At 40.6% G+C, this 20,957-nt stretch overlaps 1 protein-coding gene across 6 annotated transcripts in view; it reads right to left on the reverse strand.

The window, feature by feature from the left end:
* Positions 1-20,957, reverse strand: part of LOC144025481 (LIM and calponin homology domains-containing protein 1-like) — a 49,094-nt gene that overhangs the window by 26,243 nt on the left and 1,894 nt on the right. For all 6 annotated transcript variants that reach the window (XM_077531526.1, XM_077531523.1, XM_077531525.1 and 3 more), the window contains exons 2-4: positions 7,959-8,029; positions 7,142-7,211; positions 1,354-1,460 (exon numbers count right to left, since the gene is read on the reverse strand). In XM_077531526.1, coding sequence (XP_077387652.1) covers positions 1,354-1,460; positions 7,142-7,211; positions 7,959-8,029 — 248 coding nt within the window. The remainder of the gene's footprint in view (positions 1-1,353; positions 1,461-7,141; positions 7,212-7,958; positions 8,030-20,957) is intronic.

A 20,957-nucleotide genomic window follows, 5' to 3' on the forward strand; every position in this document is an offset into this window, starting at 1 on the left:
ATGACACTTTTTACATAACCAGTGGAAACAGCCCCATTACAATGATCACATCCTATTTTTAAGCTGGTTCTGTCCATTTAGAGACATCCTCATTATGTGTATATCTAATGAGAGTAGGCGAGGTTGTGAACAGAGACTGCCGGACCAGGACTAATCGAGCATTATCGTCACTCCCTGCAGCTTATCAGCTGATTGTATTTATTTTGCCTTTATACAATCACACAGGCAGGAGGATGCTTGGCAGAAAAGATAAAACAGCTACAACTTCCATGTGGACACAGTCCTTAAAAGGGAAGTTAAGCCAAAATAGTTGTTGATATGATGGTTAGAACCAAATTGGAGCAATTTTGTGTTCAAGTGTGCATACTGGGAAGGGGGGGGGGTTATGTTCAGATTTGACCAATCACACAGTTGTCACACTTTAAAGTGCCTCTAATTAACCTAAATAGAATAAAATAAAAATCTGATGTTCTAGAAAGCTTTTCCTGACATTTGCTTTCTAGCTGAAACCTAAAAGTTTTATGCTAATGTTAACATTGGAGCTATTCGTAATTCCCTTCTTTTCTATATGTCCCCTTTACAAGATCTGCCGACACCCAGTATTATCCTAACAAATTTAAACCAGGTGCGAAAAAAAAAAGCTCAGAGGCTGAAAACAACACCGTCAGTGTTTGTTTTGTCAACGCACCAGAATACCCTTGTTAACATGATCAGGACAAAACGGGTGACATGTTGACCGAAGAATTCCTTGTCTTGACAGAACAAGTCAGGCTGCTCTTATAGGCAACACTCAACATTGCACTGTTGTGTCAGGACGCATTTGCGGAATGACACTTTGTTAGCGAGTTGGATGACAGCACACACACATATAGCACTTTAAGAACTACAAACACAAGCTTTTTGTCTCCAGGCAACGCAGTAGCGCTCACGGCTAAGCGAGCAGCGTGAGCCGACCGAAACCGCGTGTGACAGATGCAGTCATTGTTCCATTGACTCGCATTGAGCCATCCAACTGACTGATTGCCAGGAACAAAAACAAGATCGCTTGCAGACAGATGGATGAAGATGCTATCACTCATTGAAACAATTCAAGATAACACTGTTAATTCGACCCAACTGTCAACTTACGCCATTTAAAAACTCATTTTACATTACTCTTACAAAATCATCTTTCCGCATTGAAATGAATGGAAATGCCATTAACCCATTCCAGCCTGCCAAGGAATAAAGCATAAAAGATGGTATTTACAAAAAAATGCTGCAATAATATAATTCCAAATACCGTAAAGAATACAGCGTTTGCATTATGTTTTTTCCATGTGAGTGAAATGGTGAGCAAAGTGTCCGACTTACTTGCCAGCGGTGCGTGTAGATGTGACGTGAAGGTCTCCAGGGTCAAAAAGCTGGGAACCTTTCAGTCCCAACTCCTCACATCCACGCAGAAACACACTCAGGTTGTGCTGTGTGCGGAAAACACATGTTCATTTAAGAGTTAGCTACTGTACACAACTGAACTCTGTCGCTAACCAAAACAGCAACACACAGAGTAAATAGTTAACTTAACGCTGATAAAACGGCAAACAAACAAAAACAAAACAGAGGGGCTTGTGATGTTACAACCTTTTAGACAGACAATATATCAATACTCACAAGCATAATGTATTATTTATCCTCTGCAAAGAACAACTAATCCCACTGTGGTTTACTGAGGAGGTCAGCCCATCTCCAGGTGCAGGGTGTCCATAAAGTCTCCACATATTTTTAAGATTTTATTACGAAGGCAGTTTATAAGATATCTTAACCAGATTTGTTTTACTTTATATTATAGGGTGGAATTTTACTTTACATTTTAAATACAAATAAAAAAATAATAAAAAAATGGGTGCGTATTTTTGGGAAGCTGGAATGGATAAATTACATTTCAATTCATTTCACTGGGGAAATATGACTGCTTTAAGAAGACTGGTCATGGAACAACTTTTAAAAATATGTCAAAATAATTTACTTTAGATCTACTGTATCACCCACAAAAGGCACGTCCCCCTCATCTACATTTGCATACACAACACCCCCCGGACACTATTTGCAGAAATACTGTACGTATAGAAAGGTAAGTCAATATTGGTAAACATAGAAAGAAAGTCTGAACTGAAGTAAACTAAACTATGAAAATACGAATACCGGCTTGATGGAGATTTAACTTTGCCATGTTTTCATATCAGACAACTTCAAATTTGTCATCAAATGATTGCATCTCCCCACAATCACCTGCTTCTTCTCTACCTTTCATGCACTGCTTTCTCTATCCTCGACATTCTCTGGCAAAATCTGTGTGGGATGCAACCTGAGCTGAGCGCTCCCTCCTGTTTCCCAGGTTCTCCCTCTCTCGCTCGCTCGCTCGCTTTGTTTTCCTGCTTTCTGTCATTCAGAGAGCTGCAGGCAAAGCAATTTTTTTCTCTCTCTCTTCCCTCTCTCACCATCTCAGGGTGTCACCATTTCCTCTCCACCCTGATTTCTCGCGGACCGAAACACAAATACAATGGCCTTACATTCATAAGTCCAGATACAATTCTACTGCAGACGCTTGATGGAAATGCGCTTTTACAGTTCAAGTTATCCTGCAAGGAGATAAAACACATTCACACACACATAAGAGAACATTCTCACGACCTTTTTTTTTTTTTTAATTTTTGGAGCAAAGAAAAGAGCCCGACTCTTGGCTTCCTGTGTTATGGGGACAGTGCTGTCTCCGATCCGGTGAGGCGGCACTACCCGCATAAACTGTCACTCACCCACAACCACAAACAAACACTTCAGTCATCTTTTGATAGCGACTTAAAGTTACGCAAGTTTTTCTCAAGACGTTTTTTTTTTTATGAAAACAGTTGTCTTTTCCATGTGTAATATAAGAGAAATTTGTATTTTTTGAACTTCACTTAAAACATGAATGAATGAATTAAATAAACTGAGACCTAATGATATGGGACCAACTATTGGTACTTGGCAAGTACAGAAAAGTAAGTACTTGTACTATCCATCCATCCATCCATTTCTGAACCGCTTGTTCCTCACAAGGGTCGCGGGGGTGCTGGAGCCTATCTCAGCTGGCTTTGGGCAGTAGGTGGGGTACACCCTGAACTGGTTGCCAGCCAATCGCAGGGCACACAGAGACAAACAACCATCCACACGCACAAGCACACCTAGGGACAATTCAGAGCACCCAATTAACCTGCCATGCATGTTTTTGGAATGTGGGAGGAGACCGGAGTACCCGGAAAAGACCCACGCAGGCACGGGGAGAACATGCAAACTCCACCCAAGAAGGCCGGAGCCTGGACTCGAACATGAGTCCTCAGTACTGGGAGGCGGACGTGCTAACTAGTCACCCACCGTGCTTGTACTAGTAAACTGAAAAAAAAAAAAAAAAAAAAAAGTGGTAAACTGCGCAAAATGATCATAACGTTTTATTTTATACATTTTAGTTTCTATGGCATTTAGGTACTTATGTTTGACCTTATGATTACGAGTAGTCCCTGCACCCAAAACTTTGAAAATCCATCTCGAGATGACAACAGTTTGTAGTACGGAACCAACAGATTATAAAGAGTAAAATACAGATCGAGGAAATGATGTATGACTGATTCATTTCGAAATGCTCGCCACAGAACAAAGTGCGGCAGTCAAGAGACCTCCCCCCCAAGTTTTCCTGAACACGCTTGGCCTTTATAACACCTGACTTGAAAACATGCGCTTGTGTGTGTGTTCCCAGATGCCGCTGCAGATTTGCAGGCCGACGCCGCGGCACTACAGGAAACCGGGTGCCGACCGCAAAACCGTGATTGACAGCTGAGATTGTTTGGAGAAAGGTAAAAGGATTGCAGAGTGTGAGGGGTTACGCACACATTCGCCCTCAAGTCGTACTGTGTGTGATATACATGAACATGAGGCAGTGAGTCACTGACAGAGGTCGGCTTGTGCTTGTTCTTGGGCTTTTCCGCCGCAACTAATAGACTGCATTCAGGGCTCAGCCCCTAAACTTTACCATATTGTATTTTTTCAAGAGTTCTGACAGTGCTGGATGTTCACCTTGGATGTATGCTCCTCTTTGGTCTCCTCCATTGGAATCATTCGTAGGTTTTCCCAAAGCAGGAAAAAATAACACCACAGAATGCCATTTGGCTGGTAAGTTTAAAAAAACGGAAGCGGGCAACAAACGACCTGTTGACGGCGTCCGAGCTGCCAGAGCGCTGACGTAGCTGCTCGCTCTAATTAGAAATCTCCTCAGAGGCTCATTTTGCCATTAGTCCTAAACAGGAAGAGGAAAGGGGGGGAGTTGCCTCTGTTTTATTATGAAGGGGCCTGATAACAGCCGACCTCTTGTTTGTTTGTTTCTTTCTCACCTCCCTAATTGCGCCCCTGGCCAGTAAAAAAACAAAAACAAAAAAACATACAAAGCTGCGGGAAGTTAGGAATGATGATGCATTTGAAAGGGTTAGATTATTATTTACAGGGGGTTATATTTATATTCGCAGGTAAAAATGTATTCATTACTCATGATCCCGGTTGAGCCGTCATCTATACAATAAACACCACTTGACAGAAAGCCAGCATTTCTCCCACCTTTTTTCTGTGACGCTGTGAAGTTTATCACTTTACTCATTTCAACTTTCATGTTGTGTTGAAAGCAACCATCGCAGTCAGAAAACCACTGTGTGCATCACATTCGGCATATGGGAAAAAGGCAGAAAATTTTAAACTTAACACATGAAGTGTCCATTGCCAATAACTTAATTACAGACCAAAATTGATGGAATCTGTACAGAAAAAATAAATAAATTAATTAATTTATATATATATATATATATATATATATATATATATATTAGGGGTGTTAAAAAAAAATCGATTCGGCGATATATCGCGATACTACATCGCGCGATTCTCGAATCGATTCAATAATCAGCAGAATCGATTTTTTTTTTTTTTTTTTTAGGATTCACACCTTGAGCATGGAAGAATGTTATATGAACGGCACATTAAGCCTTAATATTTTTATTTTAATGCTGTTCAAATGTGAAACAGATTGCAAACTGTTTGTGTACAGTGGCTCACGGTTATAAGCCTTAAGTTTTAGATAAATATATTCATACAAATCTTACAGTGTACATGTACAAATTTACTGATAGTATTTTCTAAATTTGAATGGAAAAAAATCAACAATCGACTTATAAATTCGTATCGGGATTAATCGGTATCGAATCGTGACCATTCGTATCGGGATTAATCGGTATCGAATCGAATCGTGACCTGTGAATCGTGATACGAATCGAATCGCCAGGTACTAGGCAATTCACACCCCTAATATATATATATATATATATACTGACTGTATTGTAGTGTACTCCTTGCTTAACAAGTGTTGGCTAGTGTACATGTTACCGAGATTGAGTGCAACAGCATAATTACTTGTTATTGTTGCGGTGCAGAAAAGGCCTGCAGGGAATGAGGAAACGTGTTTACCAGACACAAAAAAAAAAAAAAAAAATCCCCCAAAAAAAGTGGCAAAGGCTCATTGGCAGCCATTAGTGACGCCGCCAGATAAGACACTTCAGCCCAACCCAGATTTGTTTGTCTAATGCATGATCCAAATAACCAGTGTCCCTTGGCTCTTTTTATCTACGCAAGTCTCCCCAATAATCACCTGGTTAGCTTACAAGTGACATTGTTAAAACAAATCTTGTTTGCCAAAACAACTAACAGTTCTGCAATGTGCATGGCAGGCCAGTATTTGGCGACCTAACAGTTCAGTTTACTGAATATCCGGCATTGCTTTATTTACAATGTCGCTGTTCAAAGAAACACATGGCTCTCAATAGGATTCTTCTTTTATTTAACTCATTTACCCAATAAAGTATAAATAAGTTATTTTTTAGGTTTTAAGCGTCCCAAAGACGTATATAAACGTTTTTTTTTTTTTTTTTTTTTTTTTTTTTTTTTTTTTAATGCAACAACACACAAAGGCTTTGATGCAGCTTCTCAACTGCAATGATAGGTTGCAGAAATGGTAGTTATTACACAAATGGCCAGCAGGTGGTAGCAGAGCAAAGGAGCTCAACCAGGGCCATGTTGAATAAAAGCTCAATTACTCACAATTTTAAATAGATTTGTGAAAATTGATTAAACTTAGCTATATTCTAATGCTAATTGCTGCAAACACGGAAACAGATAGAAATATACTTTTTGTGATGAAAGAAGCGACTTTAATCTTTATATAAATACGTTCTATTTTAAATGTTTTAAGTGTCCCAAGACGTATTTATACGTTTCTTATGTTTTTTTATGCTAGACCATACAGAATGCTTTGATGCAGCCTCTCAACTGCAGAGAACGGACGAAAAAATGGTAGTAATTAGAAAAACGGCCAGCATTTGGCAGCAGAGTATAAGAGATCAATCAGGGCCATGTTGAAACAGAATTCTAAACAGATTTGTGAATAATGATGAAACTTAGCTATATTCTAATGCTAACTGCTGTAAAATGGAAACAGATAGATATTTGTTCCTGATGAAAGAAGAGACTAATATTTCTTTTGATAGGTTCCATGTTTTTATAGCAATAGAACACAATATTCTGTGGGCCATGCAAAATCAGTCAAAATCCAGTAAAACAGCCGGGAGCGAACGGGATTGCTTCAGTGAAAATGGCTGGGAGCGAATGAGTTAAGGAAAAATATATGTTATATCTGAAATTCAACAAAAACCCTAAAATGTGGAGATACAGTACAGGCAGTGTCGAGAATAGCGAAACAACCTCAACTAAATTGATGCACCTCAGTCCCCTTCAAAAAGCTCAACATTGCCCATAAAAATAGTTTTGGATGCAACTCTACCAGGTCCCCAAAAAGTTCAATATTATCCATCCATCCATCCATCCATCCATTTTCTGAATCGCTTATTCCTCTCACAAGGGTCGCAGGGGGGTGCTGGAGCCTATCCCAGCTGGCTATGGGCAGTAGGCGGGGTACACCCTGAACTGGTTGCCAGCCAAATAGTTCAATATTACTCCAAATGAATCTTACATCATTCCCTAAAGAAAAATGGGGGGTGGGATAATTAGACTTCTAAATCGGTGAACGACTTACCAGAGCAGCAATGGGAGTCGAAAGTCTGTTGATTTTCTTCACCAAGCCGGGTTTAATAGAGCTCAGCAACCTGATGGAGACAAGCCCAATTAATACATGAATACATTTTCTCAACCATTTTCAGGATTTAAGGCCTTTTTATGAATTTTGTCGACTGAGATGAACAATGGTGTTCTCGAACGTTTGGGGTCCAGGAATGCAGACATTTCTTAAAAAAAAAAAAATGATACTACATAACGGCAAATTATTTTACAGACTCTGAATCGATGACTCGGGGACACCAGTTTGAGAAGCTCCGTTCTATGAGCCTTGTATGCATTTTCATCAGGAGGACGCACTGCAAAGTGTCCCATGGAGGAAACACCCACCCACGGATACCCTTGTGCCATTTGATATCGCCGGCATTCCGGCAAAGTTATTTAGTGATGAAAAGATGTAATTTTCCCATTAGAAAACTCCTCTTTCCCACCGCATAACTCATACAACTTCAATCGCAGGAAAGCCCTGCTGTGGTTCGCTCTCCCAGAACAGCTTTCAGCAGGCAGAGCATTGGATTGTTGTCTGCCAACTGGAAGTGAACTGGGGCAACAATGTGGACACTGTGGCACTCTTTGTGGCAGGAACTGCCTGATGATGCTCCTAAACTCCTATAAAGCTAGCTACTTGCAGGGAAATTTACTGCTCAGGCCAGCCAATGCCAAACTTCATTTAAAACATTTGTATGCAAAAAAAGCACAAAAACTCATACACTTGAAACGACCAAAGAGACAGGGTCATCACTGAGGCCTGACAAAAATCAAAACAAAGCACCACTTACTCGCACAGCAGTATTCCATTCTCCAATCCTCCCCTGAAATCCTTGTCACCGAAGCATCTCCCTGTCACCGCCTACGAAGGAAAACATCTGTGAGCCCACTCATTCAGCAAATAAATTAGGCTGTAAATCGAAGCGATAAACATATAAAAATATGACAACTTTAATTTCCGGCCTTTTGAAGTCTTATATTACGGGAATAGTGTTGTATAAAAGCGGCGCAGGCCATACGTCAAGTCCATGGCGGTGCTAAACGCTAACAAGCTTGGCGTAAGCTGCAATCATCCTGAGCAAATGGCCATGGCGAGCTAATGTGTTGTGACAGGGGATTTATAAAAAAAAAAAAAAAAAAGGAGGGGGAGCTGCCTGTTGGCATGCGTTTGTACTATATTCTCAGAATCTGTTGATAAAAAAAAAAGAAAAAAAGAAAAGAAATATTTTGCTTTTTATTTAAATCTCTTCATGGTGGTTTGTTGTCAGGTGAGCCACGCAGGCCGCTAAGAGGAATGTGCATGACTTGCTTGTTTTCACTGGAATGTCACTTGCATTGTCTCACGAACAAATAGTTGTGGAACATTCTCCGCCTGACTTCCCTCTAAATTTCCTTCAAAAGGAATGCCAACATGCTGAATTAAAATACAACGTGGTCAAAAGTTGCCCAGTTTGCCCAGAGGTCAATCAATATTGTCTGACACAATCTCTCCGAGCACACAAATAACGTTGTTTCATGAAATTACATTAATCTATTCCCAAAAGTATATTCTGTTCATTTTGAAGCATTTCTATTGGCTGCACTGCTTCCATGGATTTGTTTTTGTCCAATAATTTTCAGCCTGTGTGCTACCATGTCAATCTAATCTCTTTTTACCCAATCAAAATTTCAAATTTGCCTCACAGGTTCATTTTTTCGTCCTGATTGGTCAACTGTTGCAGTTGAAGTTTGACTCGCAAAACGCGTCTGTGGCAATATGCAGACATTTATACATTTAAAAATCAGAACCTCTGGTGAGCAGTTTCTCCATAATTGTGATGTGATAGGGGTGGTGTTAAGAAGGGGATGAAGTTGGGTAACTTCTATAAGTCACATTCCCGTCCCCTCTCCAAAACGCGACTGTGAGGTGTCCTCAAAAGGTGTGTCTACTTTCACTTAATCTTGCTGATGCAACGGTAAAGTCATGCTGTAAATATTTGAATGAAATCAAATCTAGGCCATCAATATAAAAATAATTCCAATGAGCCGTGTGACCATGTATTTTTAGGCCTATTTTCAGCTTGCTCATTTGCTTTTATAACTTAGAAACTTCATGTCAGAATTGTTGTAAACCAAAGACTGCTATACTATGCTGAATGAATAGCTACCTTTTTAACACATAAAAAATGATGACGTTGACAAATTTGAAGAGGCATTCCCAGTGCATCTAAAGGAATAAAACGAGTTAAAAAGGATTCCTCTCAACTCAAATCATGCCTGGCAACAGATCACATGCCACTTACCTAAATAATCTCCTGTTTTAGAAAAGCATCCAAATGAAAACAAGAGACTGATTGAACTGCTACTCGGGTCTGCCTTCCGGGCCCGGGGGCCCTTGAGTTGGAAATTTTTTTTACCTGTCCCAAATTAACAAGCAATAAGTCAAGGTATGAAAGGAGGAGGGTTGCCGGGCTAGGTAATCCACGACTCGTTCAAGCCCAGAGGCGACGGACACTTGACAGACTCACTTGAAAGTTGACAGCAGGTCGTTGAGGACGGAGCACACAAACAAAAGACTTGTGCTGCCAAGCCACGTGGCTGGCTTGTGTAGCTAGCTAGACGCATTCTTCTTTTACAGGATGTTGTCTTGAGCAGGTTATGTAATTATCAAGTTCAATAACACATGTGAGCGCGTCTTGCGGCTTCGCGGGCCAATAATCCCGTTAATACAACTTGGCAAGAGAGCTTAATCCGCAAATGCCTTTGGTTTCTGATTAGCAAGACGAAAACAACAATAGGCCAACAAGCCCCTTCAGCAAACGTGAATATTGTGCCGTATCGTGTAATGCACATTGCAGCGCGGTTCTGAAACTTCACACGATGATGAGATATCCCCGGCCGGGGGTCTCATCAGCAAGTTCAATCTCAGGTCAACGGTGGTATCTGCTGACAATACATCAATGCAGATCTTTTCATTAGCCATCACCACAGGGATCCTCTATTGTGAATATATGAATTGTTGCTTCTGCGCCTGGAGAGCTGGCATGCTGGGATGGCGAACCGAGCAGCTAGGGCAGCAAATACGCCGGACTTATTGTGCTTTAAAATACCACCCACATGTAGGTTAAAAATATAAAAATGTTTTGTTCAGCTTTAGCTCAAGTTCACATGTAAACTGCATGGATATTTTCAAAACTCTATCTTCCTACTTCTGGTGTCAAAAGGATCTTGATTACACCCACAAACAACTAGCTTTAAAAAAAACAAAAAACAAAAAAACAAAACAAAAAAAAACAATAAAAAATCTCAGCGCAAATTGGATAACCAAAAGGTCAACCTCCTGTTCAGTTTTTTATGGGACTCATTGGGCCAAAGTTGCAAGAGAATTCGCTCAAAATGGCTGCTTCAAATGAAATGGCCCGATTGCTGTTCACAGTCTTCAGTTTCAGGCTTTTTTTGTCATCCTTTTATGATAGAGACTTGTTATGGTAGAGATGAGAATTGTTTATCAATTGGTCAAATTGTTATAGGGACCTGACTATTTCTTAACCCCTTTGGACCGATAGATGATTGCAGTGGACATGACTTTGCGTGTCTAAACCAATAAAAACACAACTTGGATGATGTCAACACTTCTGTTCATGATTGGATCCTCGCTAACCAATCACAATAGCAAGTTGATTTGCATGATGTTCATGTTAAAAAATGTTACATATAAGCTGTGAATTTACAACAGGTTACAGCCATATTATCCTGGCGTCCGCTATAACAAAAAGATAATATAACCCCAATTTTTTTCCCATGTTGTTCTAATGTGTGAAGAGTCAAAATCAGTAAAAAAATAAAATAAAATAAAAAATGCCCAAATAGAAAAAAATACAGGTCTGAAGGGGTTAATCTTGAGGGACGTGACTAGAGAAGTTATTTTCATGGCAGGCAAACCCTTAAAAAGACATGATGCCCTCAAAAAGGCAATTTTCTTCCTCCGTATCGACAGCCATTTTAAGAGGCCCCCTGGTGATAATTTAAATATATAAAATAGCGTTCTGTCGCCCTCGGAAAGAGCTGCCCTTATCACAGGCCTGGAAAATAGGAGAGCTTTTATCTCATCTTTAACTAATTCTTGAATCCATCTTGAGTTTTTTTTTTTTTTTTTTTTAATGAGCATAAGTTTTAGTTTAATGTGGGAGTCAGTCAAGCCTGCATGCCAGGTCGTAATCCTCCAAATCAGCACAATCAGTTGCAGATCCACCCATCATGTTAAACTAATCTGGAAGTAGATTCCAGCACTGTTCCGCATGAAATATAGAGAAGCCTAACTTTCACACAATGTAATTCTGGCAGGTGTTTGTAAGGAAGTCTTAAATCATTGGATTTTGGTCAAGCCAAAAACCAAAGACGGTACAAAACATGAATCATCTCCGGTAATGGCAGATAAGACTCTTATGCAGCAGAATCATCATGGAGCTGCAAAACGTTTAGTGATCCCAGACTTGGACTGGTGCCTCTGACTTCTGTGTGAACAGTATCAATAGGGAAGAGGGGTTGAATTTGACTCGTAGATTTTCCAGCTTCCAGTTAAAGAGTGGTGTAGTGGTCAAGGTGTCAAAGGGGTACCGAAAAGCCTTCTGCTATGGCTCTGCTGCAGTAATTTTGAGTTTCCTAATAATAGCTAAGATGGAATAGCTACATATGGGATCTAGAGTTACTCAATACCGTTGTACTGTGCACTCTCTAACAAAAGCCTAACTTCCAGCAAAAAAAAAAAAAAAAAAAGGAAAAACCAGCTCGATCACTTGGACAGCAATATTGGTCAAACCTTACACAACAATCCGATTAGTCATGCATCCATCCCACTTGGCAAAATAACGTGGACTTGGTTTGTGCAAAACAACATTTCAATTAGCTGGTAGCTTCTAGGTGTCTACAACAAGTTACAACAATTTACTTTGATCGCTTAATTGTCATCTTGATGATGAGCGAACTCCGAAGCCTCCATTACCATGTTGAACAGTCCCAAGCAGCATTTCAAATATACACTTTAGATCTTGGTTTCTAAATCCAGAGCTTTGGCTAAAAATATTTGATAATATATAAGAGCCTGTTCTTTTTTTGGAATCAAAACAGTTACATTTTCACAGTGGCAATGTAACCCAAATTTGCAAGCATATCACAACGCACTCTAATCTAAACCAAAGACTTTTAGTATCTACAAACAGAGGCCTCTGAATTTGCTTGACAGCATCCTCTGACCACGATATTCAGTGGCTGCTTTTTTACTTGTTTTCCTAAGGGCTTTGAATTCCAACACTTGGCTGCCTTTTCTATCTCCGCCATTGCCCCCAAGTCTTGATAAGCCCCTCTGATTAAAGAAGCCAAATTTCCGCTAAAATGCCGTAACGCTGAGCTAAATGTTCGCATTCCCACCAGTCTCTCCCTTCTCCACCCGGATTAGATGATGGAATAATTTTTGGGCTGTGGATTAACCCCTCTCCCGGCCCGACTAGTTCCACTCACTTCCTCCCCAATTCTCCTACAAGTTCGACACGGTTCCAAGCCAAAAAACAGGAAAGGAAACAATTTTTTGGCTCGGCTACAAACCTTGGTGGTTGTATTGGATTAAGTAGAGGACAGCAACTGGTGCCAAAAAGTGGGCAGGAGGGGTTAAATCCCTCCGTCCACCCAATACACCCTACAAGGTCCTCTCAGCCTCTTTCTGCAGCACAAATGCCTCCTCAATTTAGCCAGCACAAATCCCCATCCTACTAACCTACATCATCATCATCTCATTTACAGCATTTTTTTTTTTGAGTCAAAAGAGACAGAGCACAGTGTGAATGGATGTGAATGTAGTCAAGTGTGGTTGACGTACAAATTCAGATTTGCTGGCTGAGAAAAGTCAAAACAAAACATTCACTTGGTGGTTTAAATAATTTTATAAGTGGCCCAACAATGGACTGATTTTGATCTTCGATGAAGGAGTATTGACTGCAGATGTGGACGACTGTCAGCTTCTCGCAGGTTTCTGAATACTTTCATACACTACAGTGTACTACAACAATTCTGTTGGCTGTTATCTTTAACTCATTCACTCCCAAAGACGTATTTATACGTTTTTTAGTTTGTTTGTTTTTCCCATTAATGAAACAGATGAAGCACACTTTTTTTTTTGTAACGACTACCATCGCTTTAAGCTTCCACTTCAGGTCAGAAACTGCATCAAAGCCTTCATACAAAAACTCTAGCAAACAAAAACCTAAAAAAAACGTATAAATACGTCTTTGGGAGTGAATGAGTTAAACTACTTAAAACAAAGCTTAGCTAACTAAAACCATACAACACACACCACATAAGTTGAATAGTGACAACACCCCCCCCCCCGAAAGTCTTGCGGGAACAGAAACAAAGAGCCTCCGTGTTGGCGGCAGCTTTTTCAACTTAGCGTTCTAAGCATAAGGACTTTTCCAGGGGCCTCCATGAGTCTCAATATCCTGTTCGCTACGTTTTCTTGGGAGTCCGAGATAAAAAACGAGCCACTCACCACTCAAGTAGCCTCATTCAAATAGACAACAAGATGCCCGGCCTAACTTGATCTGCTTGCTTTGAGACTAGATATCAGCCATGTTTTGATTGAGAATAGAGCCCCATTAAAGACTCAATTAGTGACGACAGCAAAAAATTAGGAAAACATTTGACAAATTAACAAGAGTGTCCATGTTGTCCTTCCTGTGTTGCCTATTTTGTTTTTAAGATGAGTAAAGAGTCACAAGCTGACGACAAAAGCCAATCAAGTCTCAAGTAGCGTATCCCAGCAACAGCCGGATCAGCATACTAAATACTGTACACGGTTAGATTCATCTCGAGTATGCGCGGTGTGTCGTCTAAAACCAACAAAGACCCTGTAAACACGCAAAGTGATAGGATTGTGTTCTTTGGTCCTCACGTTCAGACTTGCTCTCTCTCCCCTCTCGTCACTACAAAGATGTGCTGCGCTCGTCAGGGCTGAACTAATCGGGATCTTCACTGACGTAGTGTGTCAACACCGCAGCAGAATGAGGGCTCATCATCCTGTTTATGGTGGCACAATTGTGCTGAAAGACAAATTCCATCACGGTTCGGCGTTGACAAATAGTGAACGTCAGTACGGGAACACACTTCAACGTGAGGGATTCAATTCAAAATAGACCCATAGGAAAACAGAACAGTAACAAGACATGCACAATTTAGGACTTCCTCAAATAATGGGTGTTCCTCTAATGCAGTGTCCCCCATTAGTTGCTGCTTCTCATCCGTTAAAGGAAAATAAACAGAAAAACTGTCATAGCTCGTTGTTGAAACAGTGACCTTTAATCCAAAGGTTTCTTCATTTCTGAATTCAAGGTCCCCCCATTTATTTATTCTCGTGGGTGTGACCCTTTGGGGTGGTGCTCGCTAGTGGCCACTTTTCAAACTTTGGGGGAGAGATGTTAGGAACAAGAATAACATGTTCGATAGTTTGACAGATTGTTTGGCTACTCTTTCAAACCAGCAGTCCACTCTGTCCACATTTGGACAAGGTCGTCCCTCACCTGCAAACTACTGTTCACACGTGGACAAAGACTAAAACTGTTGAGACCATTTGAATGGCATTGTTAACCAAAACAGCAGCACCTACCACAGTATGAAAACTGTCCCAGATTAAAGTGTACAGACTCATTGCATGCTGTAAACACAATCCAAATACAGAATTAAAGATGAGCCTACATTACATGGAGATCGTGTGTTTACACTTCTTGAGCAAAACTATATTCACAAGGTTCACTGCCACACGTAATAATAAAAACTAGACTAATGCAACTGAGCATCGCCAATCCATCTAAAGGTTTAAATTTGGATAATCGGAGAAAATATTTACAACTTCTGTACGACAAAATGCGTCGCTGAATAAGTCACACTACAGACATGACCAAAATGGCCCCAAAAATGGCCACGTTGAACCAAATTAGGACACTTCCTGTGTTTTTGCAGGAGTGGAGTGCTGCAAAGCCAATTTTGAGGCTCAAAATTGTGATTTTACAAAGCAATTTAAAAAATTCTAAAAACGTGTTTGTAAAAATAAATGCCTCGCCCTACATGTGCAGTTGAGAAAATAAGCAGCCACTGTCAGAGCACGGAGAAGCATACAGACGTTTATTTACACTTTCCCTGACACTAAGACCATGTGTCATTCTTGGGAATGTCAGTCCACGTTAGTGGTGAGGTCCAATTAAGAGAAGGAAGCACTGCTTTACCCCCCAAATGTACAGAAATCCTTCTATTGTGCCTCACCCAAAGGGGGCGTTAGGATATTAGGAGGAAAGAAATCCAAGCAGCGTATGGAGAATAATTTAACAGCAGCACATTCATTCTTCAGAAGGTTCGGTAAAGGTCAGTGCTTGTTGCTCAGACTTTTCCCAAACACCTAAAATGGATTATGTTATGAACAGTTACGTAAAACTGTCCATCCTGTTGCCAAACCCCCCCCCCCAAAAAAACAACTTTCATCATGAAGAGGCTCAAAAATGATTATGATTATGAAGCATTAGTCATTTCAGGTGAGTACATTTACATATAATGATTTAGAGATTGACAGTTTTTGTGTAAAAAATAAAAACAGAAAAAACAACAAAACCAGTTTCTCAACAGTTCTCATGCATAACGTACGGTTGAGAGCATTCAAAACACGTCACCGTATTTATGCAAATAGTGAACAGGGAGGGTTTATTTACTCAACTGCAGATGGAGGGGAGGCCTTTATTTGTACAGACGTATTCTTGGGGCAATATCAAACGCGCTACACCTCATGTAAAAATGATGAATATCATATAGAAATGAGAACTAAATCACAATGGAACAGCTAATACTAATGTTCTTTAAAGACAGAACATATGGTAAAACACTGCACCATTGTTCATCTACAAAAAAAGGATGAACAGACTAACATCTACTTGTCTACAAAACATAACAGTGAATCGCAAACTCTTCTAAATGTAAAATATCACATGGAGATACAGTTTCACCAATGTTGCTCAATTCATGCAGCTCGACGGTGTCCAAGTGGGACACAGTCCACCTTGTGGGAGCTGTCAATACACACACACCCACACATCCTGCCCGCCCCCCAAAAGAGGGAGGTGCAGCTGGCTAGATTAGTCAGGATTAGACTTTATCCCTTTGCTACTAGCAAGAGGATGGTGACAACAGCGTTCAAGAGGCCCGTGCTTTAAATGTAAGCCATTCCACTCCAGGAATTATTTGACACTCCCAACAGGAGAGAAGTGAAAGTCATTCATTAGTCATGGTCGGTCTCAGACTAGCATCTAAATCGTATCACATAGAGAGGGAAAACCTATGTATGTTATCATCATGATGTTGTCATCAATGGCATGGGCAGTTTAGCCCATCCAAGTGATGGTTTCCCATCACTTTTGGAATTCTGTCCAAAGAGTTCTTCTCATTAAAATGCTCTGCCACATGCAATGTTCTAAGCTAACTCTTTCTGTAGGGATTGCATTGGTGGCCATGGTGGAGTTCTGAGTCAGGCGTCTCGAGAGCTCTGCCGGCTGTTGTGGCCTCGCATGAGAACAAGGTTGCTACTGTAGAAGGCCGGCATACTTTTTTCATCACGGGTATCTCCGTGAGTGAGCTATTTTGTGCATGGATGAGCCCAGTCCATGAGTGCCCGGCTAAGGCTGCCCAGCAACAGTTGACAACTAAAATTAGGAGTTTTAAGCCACAAAGCAGGACGGTTCAGTCCACAACATTTCAATTGGATAAAGACACAAAATATCCAAGTCATATCGTTGCAAATTTCAACAAGATTCATTGGGTTACAAGTACAGAATATTACCAAATTTTAATGTTACAATCGTTTCAACGTTATCGTCACGACTGTGAGCAGCAAGTCCAGAGTTGGATATCCTCAGATCGGAATCAGGTCCAGATAGAAATTGGATGTGAATCCTATCTCCAACAGTGTATAATAGACAGATCTAGTAAACACACCGGCTGATGTCGTCCCAAAAAGCACAACATCTCACTGTATAATCTCATACTGTTGCTGTACGACTGTCAGCGTGGCTTCCAGTGGGGGTTGCACAAGCTCCCTTGGCAGCCAAAAGAGTCCAGCTCCCCAGCGTCGCAGCTCGAAAAGTCGGAAACCGCCTCAGCCTGTGTGACCCAATTAGAAACATCCTCAGGACGGGGGGAGGAGGATCGTCAGTCTCTGTCCTCGCTATCAAAAACCAAGAATTACAAGAGCAAACTTAGATGTAATCTACCATGTCTCATCAATCGGGCATTGCCTGACTCTTGACATCACTAAAGCGCGGCTTCGCAGTTAGTGAGTTTGACAATTGAAACCAAAGCAGAAGTAGTTAGAAATCGGATTGTGTTTCATGAGCATTGCTCATTTGTGAAGGTGGAACCTGCTGGGTTTACAAATCTGAGCCTGTGAGCTGTTCAGCCCCGCTAACTAAGCTATATCAATACACAGAATGGAAGCTTGATTTCAGAGTCACACAAAGCGACCCACTTTGCCTGAGAATGAGGGCGATCAATAGAATGGAGGCAGACGTCATTAAAAAAAAAGAAAAAGAAAAGGGTTGGTGGGTGATTAGAGGAAGTGATGAATGGAAAAAGGCTGATCACCCAACAAATTGAAAATGTTTATACTATACGTCTTGAGGCTCTTTGACTGTGCCCATCAAAGCTGATTGTTGAAGTCGGCTTCTAAATTTTATCTGAGGTAGTATTACTGGCGTAAACAGAGGAGGGTTGCGGCTGTGTGAAAAGACATCTTGGATGGGGTTCCATACACGCCGAACAGAGACCTGGGAAAAGGTCGGGCAATGTCGTAAGTTGCCATTGATGTACCCATAACTTCAGGCAGCAAAAGACAAGCAGAAAAAGAATAGCCCCTTTCACACTGTCAAAGACAGTTGTGCCAAGTTGCTGTTCTGTATCAAAGATACCGACTCAGAATTACATTTCCAAGCTTTGGAAGTACCATCATTGCTGCCACTGAAGCTGGTGGCGCTGCTTAAAGATGGAACATTTGTTGCTTTATCAGGCATCTTGAAAGCGCCAATTGATAATCTTGAGGATCTTGATATGAAAGGGTCTGTCTGCCTCTTAACATGCTGGAAATGGATCTTTTCAATTTAACTTGGCAAAAGCTGATTTCTATTCCGTTATTATTCCCATCTTGGAGTAACAGTTAGCTTGTACAATCCTGGCATTCTGTGGCATAGCATGGATTTCGTTTGCCACATTTGCATGTACCTATGCATTTCTGGTGCTGGATCTGTATGAAAAGTCTACCAAGAATCCAGTAAACTATCAACTTTTAGTGACCCAAAGCTTCAGGTCTGATTAGATCTGTGACACAGCAGAGAGCAAATAAGCAGTCTTGGACGGAGCGTCAGGCTCCTGAATGAGGAGGCCTCGTTACATTCATCCATCCGCCCATTCATTCATTTACAGTGAACCGCCTCTGATTCTCTCGAGTGAGCCAGTGAGCATTAGCAGATGGCCAATGATACCAGGCCGCTCCTTCCCTGAGGGGGGAAGAGCCAGAGAAGAACAACAATATGATTGCGCTATCAGTTACCTATTCAGCTCCGTACGCTGATCCCATTCTGATTCCAGGTCAACAGAAGCGCTTTGGAAAATGCCAACAAGCCTCCCAGGAGTTTGATGAAATAATGGCTCAAACTTTGGCGGAAGACTTATTTGTATTTTTTATTTTTTTTTGCGAGGAGTGTCAGGTGTACAAAAAAAACAAAAAAACTTCTATTAAATGATTGTCATTGATGCAAATGGAAAAGGCTGTGAATTGCCCAGTACCTCGTCTTCCATGCTTAAATTGTGAACCCTAACTGATTCCTGTAAGGCTGTTTTGTTGAATATTTCCATCAAAAATTTATATTTAAACCGATTTGGCCGCATATTGAATCAATATGAGATTGTAACATTGTGATATATCGTCAAATCGATTTTTTTTTAAAACACCCCTATAGTCAACTGTGTTGTAGTAAAACTTCAGGAAAAACAAATCATTGTTTAAAAAGCTTTCAATGTAAGGATAAATCCGTTTACATTTGATTAATTTGCTTACTGTTTAAAACTACAAAACATGGAAAAAAGCAGCTTGGATATATTGTATTTTCGTTGAATACATCTGTATTTTTTTTTAAATATTTTTTTTGTCAAGTAGTCTTGAATTGTATCCAATATTTTCAATTTTTTTTTGTTCAACAATTGTATTATTTTTGTCTAACACGTGTTGTATTACCCTTAGTTTATAAAAATAAGTGTATTACTCAGATATACTTTCACATTTATTTTATTTTCCATTATTTTGTCTGGCGGCACGGTAGCCGAGTGGTTAGCACGTCCGCTTCCCAGTTCTGAGGTCTCCGGTTCGAGTCCAGGCTCGGACCTTCCTGGGTGGAGTTTGCATGTTCTCCCTGTGCCTGCGTGGGTCTTCTCCGGGTACTCCGGTCTCCTCCCACATTCCAAAGACATGCATGGCAGGTTAATTGGGCGCTCCGAATTGTCCCTAGGTGTGCGTGTGAGTGTGGATGGTTGTTCGTCTCTGTGTGCCCTGCGATTGGTTGGCAACCAGTCCAGGGTGTCCCCCGCCTACTGCCCAGAGCTAGCTGAGATAGGCGCCAGCACCCCGTGCGACCCTTGTGAGGAATAAGCGGTCAAGAAAATGGATGGATTATTTTGTCTAATATGAGTGTACTTTTTCTACTAAATATGCTTTTGCGTCTAATATTTGTATTTGTTCAATATTTTCTATTTATTCTCTTTTTTTTTTCTTTTTTTTTTTACAATTTTTGTGTGTAGTATTTTTAGATTTTTGTCAAATATGCTCGTAGAATAGCTAATATGCTAAAAGGGTTGTAAATCAAACCCATTTTTCAATAAATTCCGACAAACCTTCAATGTGTTTTCATGAAAAACAAATTTGCAAACAAATCCATGGGTGTCATATGTTTGGGCGTAGTACAGTACAGTACATTGTAGTATAGAAAACATGTTTATAATCTGACACCCTCCCCCAGTCAAGAAAAACCAACAAACAAACAAACAAAAAAAAACAGGTTTTTTTTCCCCCCTTTTATTTTTTTTCTTTATATATTTTTTTTCTTTTGGAACTTTAACCAAGGGGTGACCCATAGGCTGCAAGTTTCCCATCTCTGGACTATTCCATTGAATACTCAAGGAATATTCTTGAATTTTTCAATGCACTCTTCTTTCGTTCCACTTAACTTTTGCTACTTGCATGAGGTAAATAAACCTTGATAGAGTTAATTTAGCAATATTGTGATCCTGATAACAGTGATTATTTTGTTCAATGATCAATGCGGAGATTGCGTTTGTGTTAAAGGGTGGGTCTTCCCCACCAAATCCCTAGTTGTGCCCCCCCCCCCCCCCCCCCCCCCGCTGCATTGATTCAATCACACCAAATGAAGCATTTATCAGATATACCAGCTTTTGTGTCACCTCACAAAGCTGCGGCTGCATTCCGCCCATCAACAACAACAACAACAAAAAGAAACAGATAACAAGCCATTCATCAGTTTTCATGTGGCGGACTGACCGAATGGTCCGACAAGTCAAAAGCGATGAGTTGCTGTCACTGAAATTCTCCCTCGGCGGGAAACAAAACGGCGCTTGTGCGTCGATTGTTGGACCGGCTTGGCAATGAGGCAAAAATTCATTCCACATGTTGCGCTCATTGCTTCTGCTGGCACACTTCAAATATGGATCATACCTCATTA

The sequence above is a fragment of the Festucalex cinctus genome, chromosome 9, assembly GCF_051991245.1.
Source record: "Festucalex cinctus isolate MCC-2025b chromosome 9, RoL_Fcin_1.0, whole genome shotgun sequence".
In the NCBI taxonomy this organism is placed as follows: Eukaryota; Metazoa; Chordata; class Actinopteri; order Syngnathiformes; family Syngnathidae; genus Festucalex; species Festucalex cinctus.